Source organism: Xiphophorus couchianus, chromosome 8 (genome assembly GCF_001444195.1).
Source record: "Xiphophorus couchianus chromosome 8, X_couchianus-1.0, whole genome shotgun sequence".
NCBI classification, from domain to species: Eukaryota; Metazoa; Chordata; class Actinopteri; order Cyprinodontiformes; family Poeciliidae; genus Xiphophorus; species Xiphophorus couchianus.
The window spans coordinates 16,253,174-16,273,617 of NC_040235.1; the positions used below are offsets into that span (position 1 = coordinate 16,253,174).

General features: G+C 38.4%; 1 protein-coding gene across 1 annotated transcript; it reads right to left on the reverse strand.

Annotated features, from left to right (window-relative positions):
• Positions 1-5,085: 5,085 nt before the first annotated feature.
• Positions 5,086-18,662, reverse strand: LOC114149683 (PH and SEC7 domain-containing protein 4). The gene is made up of 16 exons (XM_028025710.1): positions 18,229-18,662; positions 15,325-15,914; positions 14,955-15,036; positions 14,309-14,822; positions 10,891-11,811; positions 9,467-9,547; positions 9,263-9,375; positions 9,114-9,172; positions 8,946-9,035; positions 8,812-8,855; positions 8,556-8,722; positions 7,526-7,596; positions 7,301-7,446; positions 7,043-7,187; positions 6,214-6,360; positions 5,086-6,134 (listed from the first exon to the last, which is right to left on the reverse strand). Exons 2-16 carry the CDS (start codon positions 15,787-15,789, stop codon positions 5,850-5,852), a joined length of 3,330 nt encoding a protein of 1,109 aa, XP_027881511.1. The 5' UTR covers positions 15,790-15,914; positions 18,229-18,662; the 3' UTR covers positions 5,086-5,849.
• Positions 18,663-20,444: the final 1,782 nt, after the last annotated feature.

Here is a 20,444-nt window from a genome sequence, read left to right on the forward strand (position 1 = left end):
AGATGAAAGAAAAGAATGAATATTGAATATTTTTACAAGTAAAAATCTGAGAGCAGTGAAAATGTATTTAATTTATTAATTTGTAGAATCATTTTTATTGCAGCTATAGCTGTAAGTGACTTAGGGTGTGTATCTCCCTGCTTTGTTCATGTAAAAACAAAATGTTACACCCATTATTATTGGACGGAGACTTTTCCCTGCTGAAGTACAGCATTCAGACAGAATGGTGCTTTGTTTATTGCATGTAAGCCAAAAAGTAAAATTTTTGGTAATACACTGCCTGGCCAAAAAAAAAGTCGCCACCAAAAAATGGTCACACTCTCTAATATTTTGTTGGACCGCCTTTAGCTTTGATTACAGCCCGCATTCGCTGTGGCATTGTTTCAATAAGCTTCTGCAGTGTCACAAGATTTATTTCTATCCAGTGTTGCATTAATCTTTCACCAAGATCTTGTATTGATGATGGGAGAGTCTGACCACTGCGCAAAGCCTTCTCCAGCACATCCCAATGATTCTCAATGGGGTTAAGGTCTGGACTCTGTGGTGGCCAATCCATGTGTGAAAAAGATGTCTCATGCTCCCTGAACCACTCTTTCACAATGTGAGCCCGATGAATCCTGGCATTGTCATCTTGGAATATGCCCGTTCCATTTGGGAAGACAAAATCCATTGATGGAATAACCTGGTCATTCAGTATATTCAGGTAGTCAGCTGACCTCATTCTTTGGGCACACAATGTTGCTGAACCTAGACCTGACCAACTGCAGCAACCCCAGATCACAGCACTGCCCCCACAGGCTTGTACAGTAGGCACTAGGCATGGTGGGTGCATCACTTCACCTGCCTCTCTTCTTACCCTGATGCGCCCATCACTCTGGAACAGGGTAAATCTGGACTCATCAGACCACATGACCCTCTTCCATTCCTCCAGAGTCCAATCTTTATGCTCCCTAGCAAACTGAAGCCTTTTTTCTGGTTAGCCTTACTGATTAGAGGTTTTCTTACGGCTACACAGCTGTTCAATCCCAACCCCTTGAATTCCCTTCGCATTGTGCGTGTGGAAATGCTTTTGCGTTCACAATTAAACATACTTAAACATACTTAACAATTAAACATACTCCTGAGTTCTGCTGTTGTTTTTCTTTGATTTGATTTGACCAAACGTTTAAATAATCGCTGATCACGATCATTCAGGATTCTTTTCCGACCACATTTCTTCCTGGAAGACGATGGTTCCCCACCATCCTTCCAGTTTTTAATGATGCGTTGGACAGTTCTTAACCCAATTCTAGTAGTTTCTGCAATCTCTTTAGATGTTTCTCTGCTTGATGCAGGCCAATGATTTGACCCTTCTTAAACAGACTAACGTCTTTTCCACGACCACAGGATGTGTCTTTTGCCATGGTTGTTTAAGAAATGAGGAGTTACTCATTGCATCGGCTGGGGTTAAATAACTTGTTGCCAGCTGAAAGATAATCACCTATGCAGTACTTATCCAATAGGAGGCTTGTACCTATTTGTTTAGTTAAATGCAGGTGGCGACTTTTTTTTTGGCCAGGCAGTGTATTTTTAGTCCTAGTTTGCCAGAAGCCTCCACAACATGTTTTTTTGTTGTTTTTTATTTTTATTTTTAGGTTTTAACAGTTTTAAAAGTAGTCCAAGTTAACTTTTGCATTACTGCAGAGAAAAAACAAGAAAGAACATTGAAATCTACTCTTTTCTCTATTTGCAACATGTCCAACATCCTATCACACAGTCACCTGTCAGCATGTGCTGGACCTCCTTTAGGACAAATAAAGGACGTTTACTTTACTTTAGAGACATTACCATTAGAAAAATATGATGTTGCGCTTTTCTTCAGTTTCCTTCGTCTAAATTTGCCCCACTTTGGCGTTATTTTCTAGAAAAAAACAAATCAGAGAGCATGAGCTTGAAGCACCACCGCCATGAGCCGACTGCTCCTCTCTCAAATTTCAAGACGCTATCTGATCCGGGTGAAACAAACGTGGCAGTCAAACGGAGCGCAGTGGTCAAACAGAGGGTGTTCCTGTGCACAGGCAGGTGCTCTGTGCCTATTAAACAACGCTCAGAGCCTGAAGGCAGGAAGCTACTGTTGACTGGAAGACATCAAGAAAAACGCACCTTTCAAAGCACACACACGCACACATTGAGGTGGATAAACTCTTCCAGGTATCAGGTACCGCCCCGAGGGATAGAGTTGACCTGTGAAGACCTGAGGAGTCAAACACACCTTTCATTGAGACATACATATTGATTTTACAGACTGATCTGTGAATAATACTGCAGATTATAGATTAATCAAGTGACGCAAGAACATATGAACATATCGCTGTGTATGAATGAAGCCTGGTGGTTAAAGAAAGGTAATGTATGAGTGAAAAGATGACACAAGATAAGATGGAGGAGATTAGACTTCAAGCATTCACTTTGCTCCAACAGTTGTTTTAACTCATGAAGCTCTGACCCGAAGGCCCCGCCGCTGCGTGTTTACCCTGCATCTACAAAAGATGCTGGGTCCACATCTGAAGACTGCAGTCTGAGCAGTGAGTGTGTTTATGTGTGTGAGTGTGTGCTGGGAGAAAAAAAAAGGGCAAAAAGAGGTCATGCATTGAAATGCCCTCGAGCAAAGCCTTAACTCCTCTTTAGATGCTCGATCCTTTGCCAAAACGCAAACATTTATAGACTTTTTTTCTAACAGGATCTGAGAGGAAGAAAATTTAAAATGATCCTAATTGAAGCTTCAGAAATGTTTCTCAGTTGAAGTACAAATCAGTTCTCTCATTCTGATTTACATTTTTGAAAAAAGTCCACAGGTAGTCCAGTAGAGTTTCCCCGTTTTCTCAAATTACAACACACAAAGGAGTCAAAGAGGAAGGTACAATGATACATGGTATTCAAACGTTTTTACAAATAAAAATGTGAAAAGTCCGCACATGTATTCAGCTCATTACTACAAGTCTTTCATAGTGTCTCTATCTTATTTGCCCATTTTTCTTTGCGAAATAGCTCACCCTTCAATATTCTCATTTAGATTTGGGACTGAACTTTTACTGAGCCTTTTAAACAATGTCTTAACAGGCTTACTCTGTTATTACTACTGCACTATAGCATACTCTGCATATAGGCATTGGAGTAAAATGGGGCAAATGCATGTCTCTGTTTTCATTTTCCTGTGTGCAAAATAAAAATACATGTTGGTCTGTCACAAAAAATACCAGTACAATACATTGAGGTTTGTGGGGAACGAATACCTTCCTTTTCGTTAAGTGGATATCAGATGAGAGCTGGAGTGAATAAGTGCAGCGTCAATGCCATCTTGAATAGACGAGGCGAGTCTGAGTGAAAAAAACAAACCACTTGAAAGAACCCAAAGAGAGATTTTAAGGAGCCTCGACAGTGAAGAACACTTCACAGGAGCAGGAGTCAAGAGCAAAGAGAGAAAGACGATAAACAAGAAAAACCAAAGAGGAGATCATTTTTGTCCTCAGTGGCATGAAATCAAGTGTTCACTCACACAAAAGATGGAAAGTAACAAATGGAGCATTTTTTTTTTGGGTCGCATTTTCTAGTGTTTTTGGCAACAAGGGAACAATTTTTAAAGCCACATTAAGGCATAGCGATGCCTAAAGTGAACAGCTGCATAGGGGGAAAATAAAAGAGAGGAACAAAAGAGAAACTGTGTTTTGAAAAAAGCCACTAATGATCCCAACTTGAGCTCTTGGCTTTTTAATTGCCCACCCAGGCCTGACTGAGTCGCCCAGAGCTTGAGAATGGAGCAGCACACACAGAACAAAAGCAGCCCGGTTCCAGGGACGAGTCGCCCTCTGAACCCGGCAGCTAACGCAGCCCCTGCTGCTGAGGCCCGGCGTTATTGTTGCTGCAGATCAGGAGAGTGATGGCTCTTCAAAGGAACAAGGCCACCAGCACCACTGCTGAAGTCATGCTCTGCAGGCCAAGTGGGAAGAGCTTTAGGACCAAATTGGCACATTCAGCATTAACTGTGGCACAGACAATTAATAAACTCTCCTATTTGAAATCAGAGAAACAATTCATGTGGCCTACATTTTCACATTTTTTCTGCCATTTTCCTTTTTGTTCTTCACATTCCTGTCTTGATCGCACTTGGCATAGAGTGAAAACAAATAACTTTATTTCCTTACAAATCTGTCAGGTTTTATCATTTATAAACCTTCTTCATTCTGCAACAGGATGCCTTTCTCCAGCCATGTTGTTAATGTACAGGTGGCCCCGGGGCCACTGTCACTCCTGTGGCCAATCAATCATTCTCATCAACAGAATCTGACTTTATCTTAATAAGCTGTTGTTATTGTTATGGACCGAGTGTTCCTCATGACGTTTACCCACTAACAGAAAAAAATAAATAAATAAAAATCACAAAGTAGATGCGCAAAGTTTTGTCAGTTTTTGACACCAAAGCCTCACGTTGTGACCCTGTTTAGTATTGTTCCTGCTCTTTGCTGCAGCCCGTTCACATCCCATTTCTGTATTTACTAGCAGTGTGTATGGGTGTGTTTGCGCGTTAGTTTCGGTCATTGTACTCAACTGCTGATTAACAGGCTGAGAAAACTCAAAACAGGACCTGGGCCAACTTGGTGCCACAATTTACAGGAAAACAGACAAAAACCCAGGAGGTTCGCCTGAGACAGTGTGTCTTATTTATGTCGTTTTCAGGTTTACTGCAGTAATTCAAAGTTTAGGAAAGTTTTATATTTAATGTTTTTATTTTTGTGAAGGACATTTTGACTCAAACAAATTAAATATAAAACATTAAAAAGCATTCCACATTTCACTAGTCAGTCAGATGACAAATATCCTAATTTCAAAATTTAGAAAAAAAAGAAATAGACATTTTAGTTTTTATTTAAATAGAAAAAATAAAAAAGAAACCAGATTTTTTTTTTAAAAAAACACAAACTAATTAATTTAATCTAAAAGAAAAAGAAATAAAAGTAAATGGAAAACAGAACATAAAAGGTAAAAAATGTAATTAGGAAAAAAATTAAAAGCATAACCAAATAACACTAATAAAGGCTAGTGGTAAACTCTGCATTTTATGTTTCCTGTGAACACTTTATTGATCTATCTGTGAAAACTGAACACAAATGGGTTCATTGATTCATATTTTGCAGTTTGGGCTTAGTAAGGGAATAAATGTCCTGAAGTATTTCAAATTATGTTGCTTTCTTAAATCCTGTCACATTTTCAACCCAAGTTTTTGTTTGTTTTTTTTACAGGTGCTGGGTAACATGTTGTGTTACTTTAGAAGTCCTTCATTTAAACAAATCATCTAAGAGATAAATTCATAGATGAAAAACAAATATTAAATCAACATTTTAACATTTTGAATAGAACACTTAGAACTATATATATATATATATATATATAAAAAGTGCAATACAAAAATAAAACTAAAGCAGTTCTTCTTCCTGGTTCCATTTGTTTAGACATGTGCTGTTCTACAGCACCCTCTTGTGGTAAACATCCGTAAGAAAGTTTGTGACCTCACAAAACATACACTTTGACCTAAAAGAAAAACATAAATGCTGGTACCACAATATTTCAGTTCATAAAAGACTTGCAAATTCAGACAAAACTAACCAAGTTAGGTCCAATTCAATTTATGGAGATTATTAGTTGTGCATTTCGCATTTATGTGAAAATGAACTAGACAAAAATAAAAAAATTACTGAGAGGGCTATTTGTAAAAGCCCCTTTTTACTAGTGAAATTTACAGCTTATTTCACTATCTGTAAAATCTCAGCAGAAATGCTTAAAAGTGCGTCTTTGGGCGCAACAATCGCTTCATGTCAGGCCTCCTTAATTCGAGGGACGATGGTCCGGCGATAAGTCCGTCTCTCGGAGATATTACGTTTGACTTTTACTATTGTCGGAGAGGTTAGCTCAAGATCCAAAGAAGGACTAGAGTAAGACCGTTTCAGGCCAGCTTCATTATCGTCTTCATCCCCCATGCAGTCTCCACAGGTAGCCTTGTCAAACAGTTTCAGGTCGGCGCTGGCCAATGTGTCGTCCTCAGTCTTCGGCACTGTCTTCCAGGCTTCCATCACCTGGATGTAGGTCTCGTAGCGACACACCTGTGGTTGAACGACAAACACTGAATAACCTGTAGATCTCCATATACTCATGCTTAAGCTCACACAGCAGCTCCAGTACCTCGAACTGCAGGTACTCTGTTCTGACACGGTGTTCCTCCAGATCCCTGGTTTTAGCTTTTTTGCTGTCTGGCGGGTTCTCCTCCTGATGCAAGAGGTCGGCTTTGAAGGAATCCAGTTTTCCTGTGTGACACTGCAGCTGACGTTCCTACATCAGGAAAATGACAGGAAAGAGGACAAATGTTACATTTCTGGTCTCTAACCAGAACCAGAAGTAAACAGTAAACTTAGATGTTTGTGGATGTGTTGTTTTTGGGATTGTGTGTGATAGACCAACACAAAGTAGTGCAAAATTGTGAAGTGGAAGGAAGAAAATAAACGGAGAGAAGTATAAAATTATAATCACAAAAAATGTTTATTTTGCCTGATTTTGTTATTTTATAATTATTTATTTATCTAAATTATTTTCATTTTGGTCTTGAAAATGGCAACATTTTCACAGAACGTTATATTTTGGTCTGCTTGATGATGCAATTTTTTTATATTACATGATTGGCTTTTTTTTATCTTGTACTATAAGTAGCTATTTTACCAAATACTTTTTCACTCTTACTTGAGTAATTACTTGGATGGCTAATTTTTACTTTACTTATGTAAAAAGATGTCAAAGTAGTTCTTCTCTTACTTGAGTACAATTTTTTTGTACTCTATCCACCTCTGATTTTGACTGTTTGACTATATTTACTGTTTCTTCAATTGATACAGAAAAGTCTGTTGCAACATAAATTGAAAAATTACACAAGCACAATTATCAAAACATAAGGTATTTTAAAACCGAGCTATAGCAATGCAACTTGTAATTTGTTACCAAAGAAGACTGAAATGCATACCAGAGAGTGTGCAGATTTTGAGGCAGGAAGTATCGGCCTGAAGAACCTCCTCTGGGAACCGATGGCGGCGGGGAACGGAGGAGACGAGTGAAGAGCGGAAATCAAGTTGATGCGGGAGATCCATGAATTCATCTCTGCTTTGGATCTGAGGGAAAATCCACCAAACACTCAATTTGTCACCATCAATCTCTTTAGAGGAAACCTGCGGTCTTGCACACAAACACAAACATCTCGCCCTGCCGATTCTATGCGACTTACGATGCCTGGAAGAGAAAAACCCTCCAATCGGCCGTCTGCAGGCGGAACACATGCGGCTTCTTGGTGTAATCGTTCGCCGGCTCAGCCAGGGAGTGATGGACTCCCACCATGTCCTCGGTCACCGGATGATCTCTGCGATAATCATGCTGACACACAACACAGAGAACTCAGGATCAAGTAAAAGAGCTACATGATGTTAGGAGAATTAGGAGCTGAGTCACTGACCTTCTGTAAGTAAAGGGTCATTCCCTTCAGCTCTGCAAAGAAAGGTTTCCAGCCCCGTTTCCCCCAGGGAGCTGCCACAAAACAACAACATTCAGCAGATCTATAATGACCAACGACTTGCATCACTAACATACAGATTTTAATAAAACCTGTCAAGCAACTATCAGGGATCTAAAATATGGCTTTAGCATTACTGTTATGCTCAAAAAGCACATCAAAACTGTTATTATTGATGAATAATGTCGTGAACTTCTTCCATAAGTGAACAAATATACCTATTTTGTAGAGAATTACTAATTTGAATTCAACAACTACAGATTCAAAGTTATGTAATTGTTCATAATTAGTAATGCTAGAATAGTGATGTCCAAATTAAGGTCCGTGGGTCATTTGTGGCTCTCAGAATGATTTTACATGGCCCACAAACACAACTCAAGATCGGTTGTTTAAGGGAAGATTTTTCCTTATATGAGGCCTTTCAAAAACAGATTGGAAAACGGGAAAATTTTAAATACAACTCAAAGTACTTGTATTTAAGAAGTCACATTTTTTGCTTTCATTTCAATTTCATGCTAAACCTGACTGCAAAAATTCATAAACTTTGCCTCTGAGGCACACTTTATACATCTATTCATTCTGCGCTGTTGGGTGTAAAAGTAAAACTGGTCTCACTTGTACATAAGATAATGGATCTCAATGGGACAACCCATATAAATAAGCAATATATAATATAAAAAATAAATAAATAAACTGCAGTAAAAGCATGTTTGCATTATTTATTACTACTGCTGTCAATTATGTAGCTCTTTCTGCTCTGATGCCTAAACCCAAACTTGGAGTTGGTCTCTCGTCTAGGTCTTTTACAAGTGAACTCGTGCCAATGCCAGCCTTTAAAAATAATTTTTCTATGTTTATACTCAAGCACGAAACACCATATAATGTCCATCTCAACACTGGTATTCTTCTGTTTTGTAAATTGTTATGTCTAATGTGATGTAACATAGGATATATGTGTGTCAGTCCCACTTACTGCGTTTTCCGTTGATGTCGGCATGCAGCTTCCTCTGCAGGAATCCCTGTTTGACCACAGTGGCCGTTTTGTCCTGAGGAACGTCCAAGAACGGGTTGGATTTTGAGCGCAGAGGAGCGTCGTCTCCTCCACTTTCATCCACCAGGTTCTTCAGCTCCTCCTCATCCCTTCGCCACAGGATCAAGTGAAAACATGAATGAGGTCATGTGCAGGAATCACATGGATCTGGTGATGCTTTTTTTGATGGGTTACTTACAAGGCCCACTCCAGCGGTTCACTCTTTATGGAATTATAAAGACTCTACAATATAAATCCAAGAGAAAAGTTACATCAGTTTTGATATACAAGTTTTAGACTTTAGCTAAGAGAAGAAAAATGTAAATATCTTACTTTCAGCAGCTCCTTGTTGAAGTTTCCTCCCTCATTCATCCCATCCAGGTTGGTCACAAACTTAGATGAAGACATGGATTTTCCTACATTCTGTAAACGAACATGTGATTGCTTAAAAGCTGAACAAATCGGTGTCAAAAACAAACTGTAGAGGTTGCTTGGTCTCACCTGTCCATGCAAGTCAGTGTTGAGAAGCATCAAAGCGCAGGTCAGAGCCAACGCGGCCCCTGAGGACATCCAAAAGAGACAGAGACAGATGTTAGACATGAATGAATCGTCGCAGCTGCGTCTTCAAGCGTGACGCATGTCTGCCTCACCCGGGGAGGAGTAGGAGTCGGGGTTGCACTCGTGGAAGCGGTTGCAGAAATGCTGCAGCACTCGTTCTCTCTCCTGGGTCTCCCCAATCAATACGACAACCTTCAGAAAAGATCTAGGGATGAGAGCGTGAAAAAGGATTAAAAAATATATATGTTTCGTGAATGTGATTCATAACACATAAATATCCGTCTGTGGTATTTTACCTGAGGGCATGATCCAGAGTTTGGCCAGAGAAATCAAAGAATTTGAGGTATTCCTCTCCGACAGCATGACTGAAGTCATTACTAAACACGGGAAAAATATTATATATGAATATATTTGTGTCAGAAAATAACATGAAGAAGCCAAACAAACTAATGGAGAACAGCAACTAATCATTTAGAGAAACTCATGTATGTAAACTACTACTAACAAAAAGTTCATTTGACCCTAGAATATCTGTATTTATATGAGTAGATTCATATCAACCTCTGATATTTGAAATACTTACACACTTAAGGACGTGATTTGAGATGCATTGTAACAATTTTAATTTCAAATAAATTTATCAGCACCAAAACCATTTTTTGACACAAATGTCAGATTAAAATGAACAAATCTTACGATTCTTACGTTCTTATGATACGACTTAGTTTCAAATTTCTAAACCATTTCAGGCTCGAAGGTTTTGATTTTTGCAGCAGTTTTTAAAGGTTCAGGACATTTGGTACAAAAAAAATAGATATATTTTACACATTGTATTTTACACATAAAACATAATGAAATATTTTTCATAAGAAACCTGAATTTAAGTTACAGATACAAAAATTACCCTTTTTTTGTTTGTTTATATATCTAAATAGAATAACATTTTCTTTAGAATAAAAAAAATATATTAAAAATATGTTTTTTTAATAGAATAAAAATATTCTGTTTAGAATATTTTTTTAAATATTAGGTTAGGTGAAATCATACTCTTTACTTTTCAAATCCAGAGAGCAAAACTGAGCTTGTGAAATGTTTCCAGATTTTCTCTGTCTATTGAATGTAAAAGGCTAATTTACTTCTACTACTAGAGTCAAGACTGACATTTTAAAGCAAAAAATAAAATAGAGTCGGTCATTTGATTGACTTATCCTTGGCAACACTTTCATTTTAGCCAAATTAAAGAACAAATCAATACTTTGATTAAGTGAACTTAAATGTTATTAAACTCCCTCTAAACTGAGCAGTTCAAGGCTTCCCTTTTAATTAATTACATTTCCTCAGCAAGGCTTTATAAATGGGCCAGAGTATCCTGGGATCGGGTTCAGCAATTTTAGAAAATAAAACTCATGATGTTTTCTTCATCAGATGCAAAGACAGAATACATTGAGGTTTATGCATAGCAGTAATCAGCATATTATGCTAATAAGATGTAAAGTTGAAAACCCTCTGAAAGCAGGAAGTTAAAACAATGGTTTTATGTGCTGATCAGAAACATTTACACACTGTCTCATGGTCATGATTAAATAATAAAACCAAGCTAATGTTACCTCATCTGCATAAAAACACTTTAATGCTTATGCAAACCTTTAAGCTGTATATCTAAAGAATGAAAACAAGCATTTCTTGAATAATAATAATGAAAGAGTGAATGTGTGCTTACTCTTTGTCCAGATGCTTCACCACATCTGAGCGTTGGATGTTGTCCAGCTTAAAGAGTTGCTCAGCGAGTCGCTGAGCCTTCTCTCTGTCCACCTTACACCCGTTAACGTAAGGCGCCACCGGATCCTCGTGTTTATCTCCGTTAGACACAACTCCCAGTGGACTCTCACTGTCAGTAATCCCAACATCTTCAGTCTGGACCAACGTCTCAGCCTCTTGGCCCACGTGGTTGGACTCAGCCTCTTCATCCCGCGGCGGAGCTTCGCTGTCAGGCGACAGCTGTTCTGTCATTTCTGACTCATTCGTCTTGTCTGAGGGTCCCGGCTGCTCAGACGAGCGGCATGTTTGCTGTGGCAGCTCATTCAGCTCTGATGGATTGCCCGCGACTGCGGACTCCTTAGCTTCATCACAAGCTGTCTGCTCTGGTTGATCCTCTGGAGCTTCTGGTGGGGTTAACTGGTTTGGTGATGCCATCTCTGGGGATTGGTCCTGAAGCTGATCCGACTCTTCTGGATGCATCTGCTTGGGCTCCTCACCCGTTTCACCCGGTTCAGACTCTGACGCTGCTCTGTCTTGGTCACACTCCTGTTGCTCTAAAGAGTTTGTCTCCTTCAGATTTGCAGGGTCTTCCGCCCGATCTGATGAGTTTTCTGCTCTCTCCGCTTTTTCTGCCTGCTCTTCTGACACTTCCTCGTTGTTATCCTCGGACTCTGACAGCTCAGGATCCACTTTCTCCTCCACTTCTTCACACATTTCTTCAGGCAGCACAGAGAGATCGTCACCTAACTGATCCGGTGTCTCTGCGTCCTTCTTGTCCTCTGAATGTCCACTGTCCTCTGGAAGCTCTTGTAGCTCTTTAGGCGTATCAGCAGGTGTGCTTAGTCCAGTGTTGTCAGTTTGCGGCACTTCTGCAGGTACTTCCCTAAAAGGCATCAAAACAAACATGCATTGAGTATATTTTTAAAATAGCTCAAAATTCTGCAAAGGTGTGTACATAAAAGAAGAATTCCGATGTAGGAAACGTTGGTGACTCAACACTCACATCTATTTTGAAAGGTGTGAACATAAAAAACAAAAAAACAAAAAACAGACAGTGTGTTAAACAGGAGGAAATGCTAATGTGGCAGCCTAACTTTTAGAAACAGGATGTGATCAGTGTTCCTGTTAGAAGCAGAAGGCTTCGACTGAAACTACCATTAATTAATTTAAAGCTAGTTTAATTTATAGTGTCATCTTGCAGGCGGGTAACATACTCTCCCAACTTGAACTGGAAAATAAATTGGATTGAACTCTACGTTTTTGTGTCAAGGTATAATTTTCATAAACTAACATAGGGAAAAAAACACAGTTCATCATTGCACCATGTCATTAGTTCTTTGGCTAAGTCAAAATGCAGAAGTGGAGTGTGAAAATGTCCTTACTGCTTGTACAGGGATTCAGAGGGGAAGTAGCAGTCAGCTAATGGCAATTAAAAGCATAGGAAGAAAGAGTTTTCACTTCTGAACGCAGTTTGCAGGTTTGAAATATTCAGGGGAGTGGTGGCAAAAAGCCGAGAAGGAAAGACATGAGTAATGACTTTAGAGGAGCTCTTTGGTTCTCCACTTAAAGTAACAATTGATCAGAATGAGATCCTAACGGTACGATAACCTTGAGTACAAACACCATAGTTTCACTGTATTCATACAAAAATGTAAAAGCAAATGTATAATATTCAGAAACAGCCACAAAAACAATATATACATATATAAACTATAATTTAATGTAATTTTGATTTGACACAGAAAAACAAACATATAGGATAGATTTTTGCCAATTTTGTGTTTTACTAGTGCTTAATGCAAAGAAGAATACATTTTAGGTATTCTGCTCTTCAGAGAGGAAAACAGGTCTAACAATCTTACATTAACTTGTTAATTAGGCTGGATTTTTGCTCAGGTAGCAAATGCACTTGGCTGCTTAGCAACCATGCCGAATTGTACTTTCAAAACAGTATTACTCACCTGTTCAGTTTTCATGTTTGATCCAAAAAGAACAAAATATTTCAAAAAGCTACTTTTTTTTTCTTGTAAGCGAGGGGAAACTTCTTTCAGACAGCTAACATGCAGTGCACAGCAGCAGCATTATGCTCTCTGAATCACTAAACTGACTTTAAACCATATAGAAACATGTTTGAATATAAAATTTAAGGGAATCTGAAACCTTAACCTTTTCAAACCTTTGCTTAGCTTGACATTGACACCTGGCAGATGCTTAATTTAAAGGTTTTCTAAAATAAATTAAAAAAAACATTAAAGAGTGGGAATTTAAGACAATTCCCAATCTTCTGAGGAATAAAAGTTCACATCAAATACAGAGATTAAGGCTCCAACAAAATGAAATATTTAAGAGTACTAACTGGGAGTTCGATTCCAGTACAATGATTGAACAACTGACTTATTTTGAATCATCGTTGCGACATCTAAAAAATTTAAATAAGTTTGTAAATTCACTTCTGATCAAACAACAAGACCTGAAGTCCTTTAGATCTACACTCCTCATAGCTCTGCCTAAACAATCTGCTGCTCACATCCTGACTAAAACCAGGAAGATAGAGCACATCGCTCCAGGTCTAAAGTCACAGAATAGACTTCAGAATACTTTTATTGGTTTATAAATTACTGAATACATCAAAGATCTGTTGTTGTTGTTGTTGTATCAGCGTTTCGGACCACTGTGGTCTTTTGATTCTCGTCTGCTCTGCATCCCCAGAACCAGAACCAAACATAGAGAAGCAGGAGTCAGTTTTAATGCTTAATGCACCTAGAACAAATGTCCAGATAACTGCAAAACAACCGAAACAAAGAGTTTCTATAAATCAAGGCTAAAAACTCCACCTGTTTAAAGCTGCCTGTGTTTAATATTAACACCATTGGTTTAATCTGTATTCCAATTTTTCATTACTTTCCCTTATTATATCACTGCAATTTAAATTTTCATTATAAAAAGCACTTGCACCAAATGTGCTATGCTAATAAACTTGCATTACAGCTGTCAAGTAATGTTGTTAAACATACTGAGAACTTGGATTGATTGCTTATTTTATCCTAGTTTAGCAACATTTCTGAGAGCTTTACTGGAGTTTACCAGTTTTAAACGTTACATGAAAAGATCAAATCATGTGGCTGAAATAGAAATTGTGTCTCATATGTGATAAGTTTATTTAAATGTTAGCATGTTGTAACAGAACGGTTCCTTATCTTTTAGATAACGCTGACTCATTAGCAGTCATGATGAACGAGTAGATGTTCAATGTAACAAAGTTATTTTTATTTGATAAAATGCGGATTGGCATCTGTAATTAATTTTTTCTTCTTTTTTTTCCTCTGGCTTCGCTGTAATTGAAAATGTCCTCTTTCCTTTTTTGAATGAACAATACTCACAGATAACTCAGAGTGCTGACAGTTTCTGCCTCCTCGCTTTCTTCCTCATTGGAAATGTCGGTCAAACTCTGCCGTTCCTCAACCTCGCTCACGTCCTGATGCTCTTCCTGGGTTTCGACACAATCTGCTGCGGCTGGTTCCTCCTCGTTGAAAACATCAGTGAAGCTCTGCTCTTCTTGTCCCCCACTCTCCTCCTCGGTCGCTTGTATAGTCTCAAAACAATCTGCCGAAGCCGGTTCCTCCTCGTCGGAAATGTTACTTAAACTCTTCTCTTCTGGAACCTCGCTCCAGTCCTCTGTCGCTCCGTCAGTGTCAACACCGTTTGTCGAGGCCTGTTCTCCTTTCGAGTCGTCTTGCTCACTCAGCAGAACTATGACCTCTTGTTCCTTTTCGAGTTTCACATCTAAAAAAGTGTCCACGTCTTCTGATAAACATTGGATCTTGTCAGAAGGTTTTAATAGGTCCTCATCTGATGTTACTGGGCTTCCATCGTCTTCCTCTGAATCTGAAATTCCTAGAAGATTTGGCAGAAGAGGTTAAACACGGTGAGAAAGGTAGGTCAAGAAGTGACACACACTTCCTCTTAAATTGAAACACAAATAATCTCCAAATAAAACTAATGTAACAGAGCTGCTCCGATACATACCGGTGTTACTTTCAGACTGCTCTGCTGTTGTATCTTCCTTTTCCTGTTCCGTTGGCTCGTTCTCATCTGCAGCATCACATGGCTGAAAATTGCAACACAGACTACTGAGCATGAGCTTATAGAGAGAAACTTGTGATTCCCTCTGAGTTCATGGAGCTGCACCATCTGACCAACAACACATATGCTCATTTACTCCCACATCCACCACAGAAACCCAAATTAGCAACAAAAACACAGGATCTAAACTCTTAATTCCAGTAAAATTAGGCTTAATGACATGACTCACTTTTAGTTGTGGACTAAATTGTCAGTAACAAGTAACAGAGGCAGGAAAGTGTCACACCTCCTCTTTTTCTGACACATTTCATACCTTATAGTCATTTCCGGCACTCTCAGTAGCTGGGTTTAGAGGCCGTGCCTCAGACTCATCTGGTTCCTCTTTGTCCTCCTGCTCGCAAGGCTCGGCAGTAACATCTTGAGGCTGATGGTGATGAGAGAAGGAAGTGCTGTTCAGACTCGTCACGCCCTCGGAGTAAAGCTGATTGGCCAAGCTGCTGTCAGTCGTCTCTGCGGAGACAATGGGCATGTCCCATCCCACACTGGCGAAGGAAAGAGAGGAGCTGGTGCAGGTGACGGGCTGCAGAGTCCACATAGTTTCCTCCAGCTGTTCTGCCTCTTCAGGAGAGGTGTGTGTCTCGCTCATCTCTGCCTCATCACCAGACGCCGGCTCCTCACGTTCTCCATTTATGCTCTGATCCGCTGAGATCTGCGAGTCATGTGTCAGTTCTGTTTCTACAACATCCGGCAGAGAAGCACACAGGTTCTCCTCCTCCATTGGCGCCTCGTAGGCAGTAAAGTTGCCAGCTTTTTGTCAAGTTTAGAGAGGGGTGATGAAGCTGTTTATTTACAAAAAGTCCTCCCCTGCTGGATTAGGCCTGATGATTTTACAAGGTGCCATCTCTGTTGGATTAAAAAAAAAAAAAAATAGAAACATTTTAATTTGAACTCAGATGAAACAAATAATTTCCTCTAAATTTGAATCAGCTGTGCAGCTAGTTGAATCAAATGGACGATCAAAAGTAAATAGAAAACTGGTTAAGAAAATATCTCGTCGGGACGATTTAAATATTCGACAGACAAAAGCCATTCTCATCGTGCCCTCCAAAAGTATTCATTACAGTCACAAACTTTACTGTAATTTGTTGGGATTTCTTTAGTCATACACTCCACAAACCCGGATTTTGGGGAAAGTGGAAAGAAATATAAAAAAAATAAAATAAAATAAAGACATGTCATCCCACTGTCATTTTGCAATAATTCGTGTAGAAGACATTTAGGAGAAAATCAACACTGCTCATCACTCTGAATGCACGATTCTCATCAGATAATGGAAATGATTTCATTCAGCAGGAACAGTAATGGTCGCAGTTAGAGGGTAAACCTGGACGAAAAACTGCTGAAAACTTGAGGCCAGAGCGAATGTTTACCTTCCAACAGGACAATGACCGTAAACAGACAGACAGAGCTACTTTTGATTTTTGTAAAAAGCAAAGTGTGGAGTGGAATGGCCCAGTCAAAGTTCAAACAAAAATCCAGTTAAAGATCTGTGGTTAAGATTTCAAAATCAACCTTCAAAGATACTATCCATCTAATCTGACTGAGATTTAGCTATTTAGCAAAGAGTCTTGCTCAAACTGTAAAATAGTAGATACATATCACAAAACTACCTGCATCCCCAACTGCGATGAAAGGTGGATCCAAAAAATGCTGCCTCAAGCAGAGGGTTGAGGAGTAAGCGTGGGGGGGGGAGCAAATGCATTATTTTTAGAGGTTTTTATTGTAAAAGAAAAAAACTGAAAGAGATGTATTCTTATCCATTTAATTCATAATCTTGCACTGCTTGATTTTGTTTTGTGGTTGTGACAAAACACGAAAAGGCTTGAATATGAATGCCTCTGCAATGTTGAACATCGTCATATTTATAAAGCAAATATAAATGTAATACAGCAAATCAATATAGCAAATCTATATTGTCTATACATCTAAAACTACTGTTAATTTGCTGCTTCTACCAATGTGCCGTGCAAGACACCCTGAAGACAAAAGCCCATTTTTACTTCCTGAGACCAAAGAAGAAAGCCAGCTGAGCAAACGAGCAGCAGAAGGAAGCGGAGTGACGGGGTGTATGCTGTGTTATGGACAGAGATTCGATGGAGAGAGGGTGGGGTTCTGGGGCTGCAGTTCAACTGTTTTGTCCTCTGTTTATCACTTTATCACCATGCGCTGCAAGCACATGCAGATGTCTGTCTGGTGAACTTGATTTCAGAGTGTGTTGTGAACACAAACACCAGCAACGACCCGTATCGGAAGAAAGTCACATGTTATATATCAGATTTTTGGTTTTCTGTGTGATCTCAGCTTAAACACGATCTCATTCTTTCTTGCACTTGCTCGTTTTTAAAACTTTTCTGTCTTTCTTTTATTATTTCATTCATGTCATGTAAGCCAACATCCGGGACAGACCTCGACCACATTTCCTGTGTGGGTGCAAAGTTCTCAGTTCCTGTCAGGGTGCAACAAATGCGACAGGAGTTAACTACGATTAACAAAGAAGAATAGATCAAAATAAATTTGTTTGATGTGTAAGATTTCTCGCTTAGAAAAAAGAAATTTGTCTTTTTTTTTCTAAAGTAAAGTAATAAATAAAAAAGAGCAGATTTTTTTTAATGAATTTTGGAAAGCAATGAGGTAAAACTGTAAATGCAATACATGACTGAAATGATAAAAAAAAAAAAAGAATGTTTCACGTTACAACAATTGTATTTTTGTGGATCATAAAATCACAGCAAAACCCTTATATGATTATGAAGTTTTCAATAGTGGAAATTTGACAGTTTTTGAAATAAAACATACAAAAATATAACAGGAAACACAAAGCCCAAATTCAACTGAACCTTGTCGACAGGTTAAGAATTAAAGGTTTCTACAGAATAGGAAGTTACTGCAGCACATCACCAGTTTAGGAAGTATGAAATTAAATATTGATGCCTGAGGGGGGAAAATGAAAAGAGGAACAACCTGTCCAAGTTAAAGGTGTGAAATTTGTAAATAACAATGGAGCATGATAGATCTTCTAGAGCAGTTTAGAAAAAACTACCAAGTCTGCTTAGAAAAAGCATCAGTGAACATGATGCATGCAGAAATAAACTTGAGAGAGAATTAGAACAAGAACATCTCTGTGAGGAATTTCTTAGACTGTAAAAGCATGACTTACCCCCTCCGGGCGCTTGAAAGCAACATCATATGATCAACCAGCTTGTGAGGTTTTAAGTCAAGACTTGTGGGAGGGAAAAGCACAGCCGTGTTGCTCCGGGTCTGCCGCTGTGCATTCACAGGCACCCTGAAGCATACCAGTAACGCCAAAGTGACTGTGTTTGAACCTGCTCTGCTTAACAAACAAGCCACACATCTGCTCTCTTTAAGCCAAGACAACCTTTAGTCTCTTACGCCACATAAAGTTACATGCAAGTTCTGGTCCTCCGTCTCTGAGCTTCCTGTCCATATCTGGAGGTGTGTTGTACTTTTTTTTATCTGTTAGTCTCTAAGCAGCAAATAGCAGGAAGGATGACGGAAGAAAGACGAGAATGGTAACAAAGAGGAAGAAAAGCTCCTTTCTGATTGGCAGATGACTCAGAAGTTCGAAAGACACCTGAGAGGCCTCGTAGCACACGCCTTACAGGTATGCAGGCGCACACATACAGGTCAGGTTAAGGGGAGGGGCCAGCATTCATTCCTGCAAAACAAATCAGACAATGTGGCAAAACCAGACCGTACTCAGATTACACTAGTATAAGTCATCGTCACCTCATTTTCTAATTGGTATGTTGGCTTTAATATGCAGTCAGAAAATCCAGGATGAAGTCCTGACACTTTTTAAATCAGGGTTAGTTGGTATAATTTTTAAAATAAAAATTCCTTTTATATAAGTTATTTAATATAATTAATAATAAATTACTTATTAAATAAGAAACACAATTTGTTTAATTAATTAATCTTTTGCAACACAGCTCGAAAATTAGCTTTAACATTTAAATGTGTTTGTTTTTTTTCTGTTTGTGTTTTGCACAAATTTCGCATAAGTACATTCTGGAAAATCAATTCAAATATACATAGTAATTTCGATGTAATCCCTACATATATAACGTCTCCAGTGGGGGGTCAGTGCTCCGATGAGTTAGTAGTATTAAAGTGCACTTAAATATACTTGAATAAATTAGAATGTTGAATAGCATTATATAACTAGAACAATGGTGGTATAGCAGACTGCACTTGTGGTAAACTTTAAATATTTTTAAATAAACTAAAATGTAAGTAGGCTACACCTAATAAACCAGTAATAGAATGAATGTACTTTTTACATTATACTTTTGTAAATGTAAAAATTTTCCTATTTAAGAAAAATAAATTTAGTATACATTCTAGTACTACAAGTATATGGAGGACCAAAACTGACATAATAAGAAATAAAAGCATAAATATATATTTTGTTTTTCCTTGTTCTTACACATGAGTTTCTGTCAAGAAACGTATATATTTTCTTTTTCATTTCCCCTAAACATGCAGACAACCAAAAGGACAAGCAGAAAAAGGACAAATAGAAAAACGACAAGTAAAAAAAGGACAAGTTGAAAAAGGACAAATAGAAAAACGACAAACAGAGAAAGGAGGAGGCAATGACAAAAGGAGGGCTTGTATAAGGAAAAGACAAAAGATCTACTTTTCTTGACAAAAACGCATGTTTAGAGGAAATGAAAAAGAAAACATACACATTTCTTGACGGAAACTCATCCGTAAGGACAAGGAAAAACTAAACATATATTTATGCTTTTATTTCTTATTTCTTATTATGTCAGTTTTGCTCCTCCATACAAGTATGGTCTGCAGCACACTTGCTATAGCTATATTTTCAAGCGTAATTAATAAAATCTCCTTACTACTGTAGTACTGTTTGCCAAAGGAATGTATAAAACCTACAAGCCTTGTTTGCTTGAAAATATCCCCACTACTGAAAGTTGCATTTTTGATGCCACGATTGCTAGCTCGTATCTAAATCAGTTGTGATTTTTTTTTTTTTTTTGCTATGTTTTGTTTTTGGAGCAACCTTTGGCATAAGAGCACATACGCTAGATAAAAACCTAGTTTTTGAGTTTAAAGTACATTTAAAGAGCTGCAGCTCCGTTTCTAGGATGTATGGGAAAGTTTAAAACCAACCTGGTTACATTAGCATTGCCGCTAAGTGGCTTACCAGCTAGCAACACGTTGCTGTTGTTTAAAAAGCACATTTATACACAAATGCTTTATATTTATACACATGCCAATTATTATCAAGGTTCTGTTGTTATTGAAACATGTGCAGAATTACATACGTCGTAATTCTGGCCTTTTCTTTTTACATGTAAAAACAGACTTGTTGTTACTCCACAACAGCAG

Excerpts from the sequence above, each read along its gene's own strand:
- LOC114149683 (XM_028025710.1), bottom strand. The coding sequence starts at position 15,789 with ATGGAGGAGGAGAACCTGTGTGCTTCTCTGCCGGATGTTGTAGAAACA. Across the intron at positions 14,823-14,954 it reads GCAGTCTGAAAGTAACACCG|GAATTTCAGATTCAGAGGAA; the intron begins GTATGTATCGGA and ends CAAATCTTCTAG. Across the intron at positions 6,135-6,213 it reads CAGAGTACCTGCAGTTCGAG|GTGTGTCGCTACGAGACCTA; the intron begins GTACTGGAGCTG and ends GTTCAACCACAG.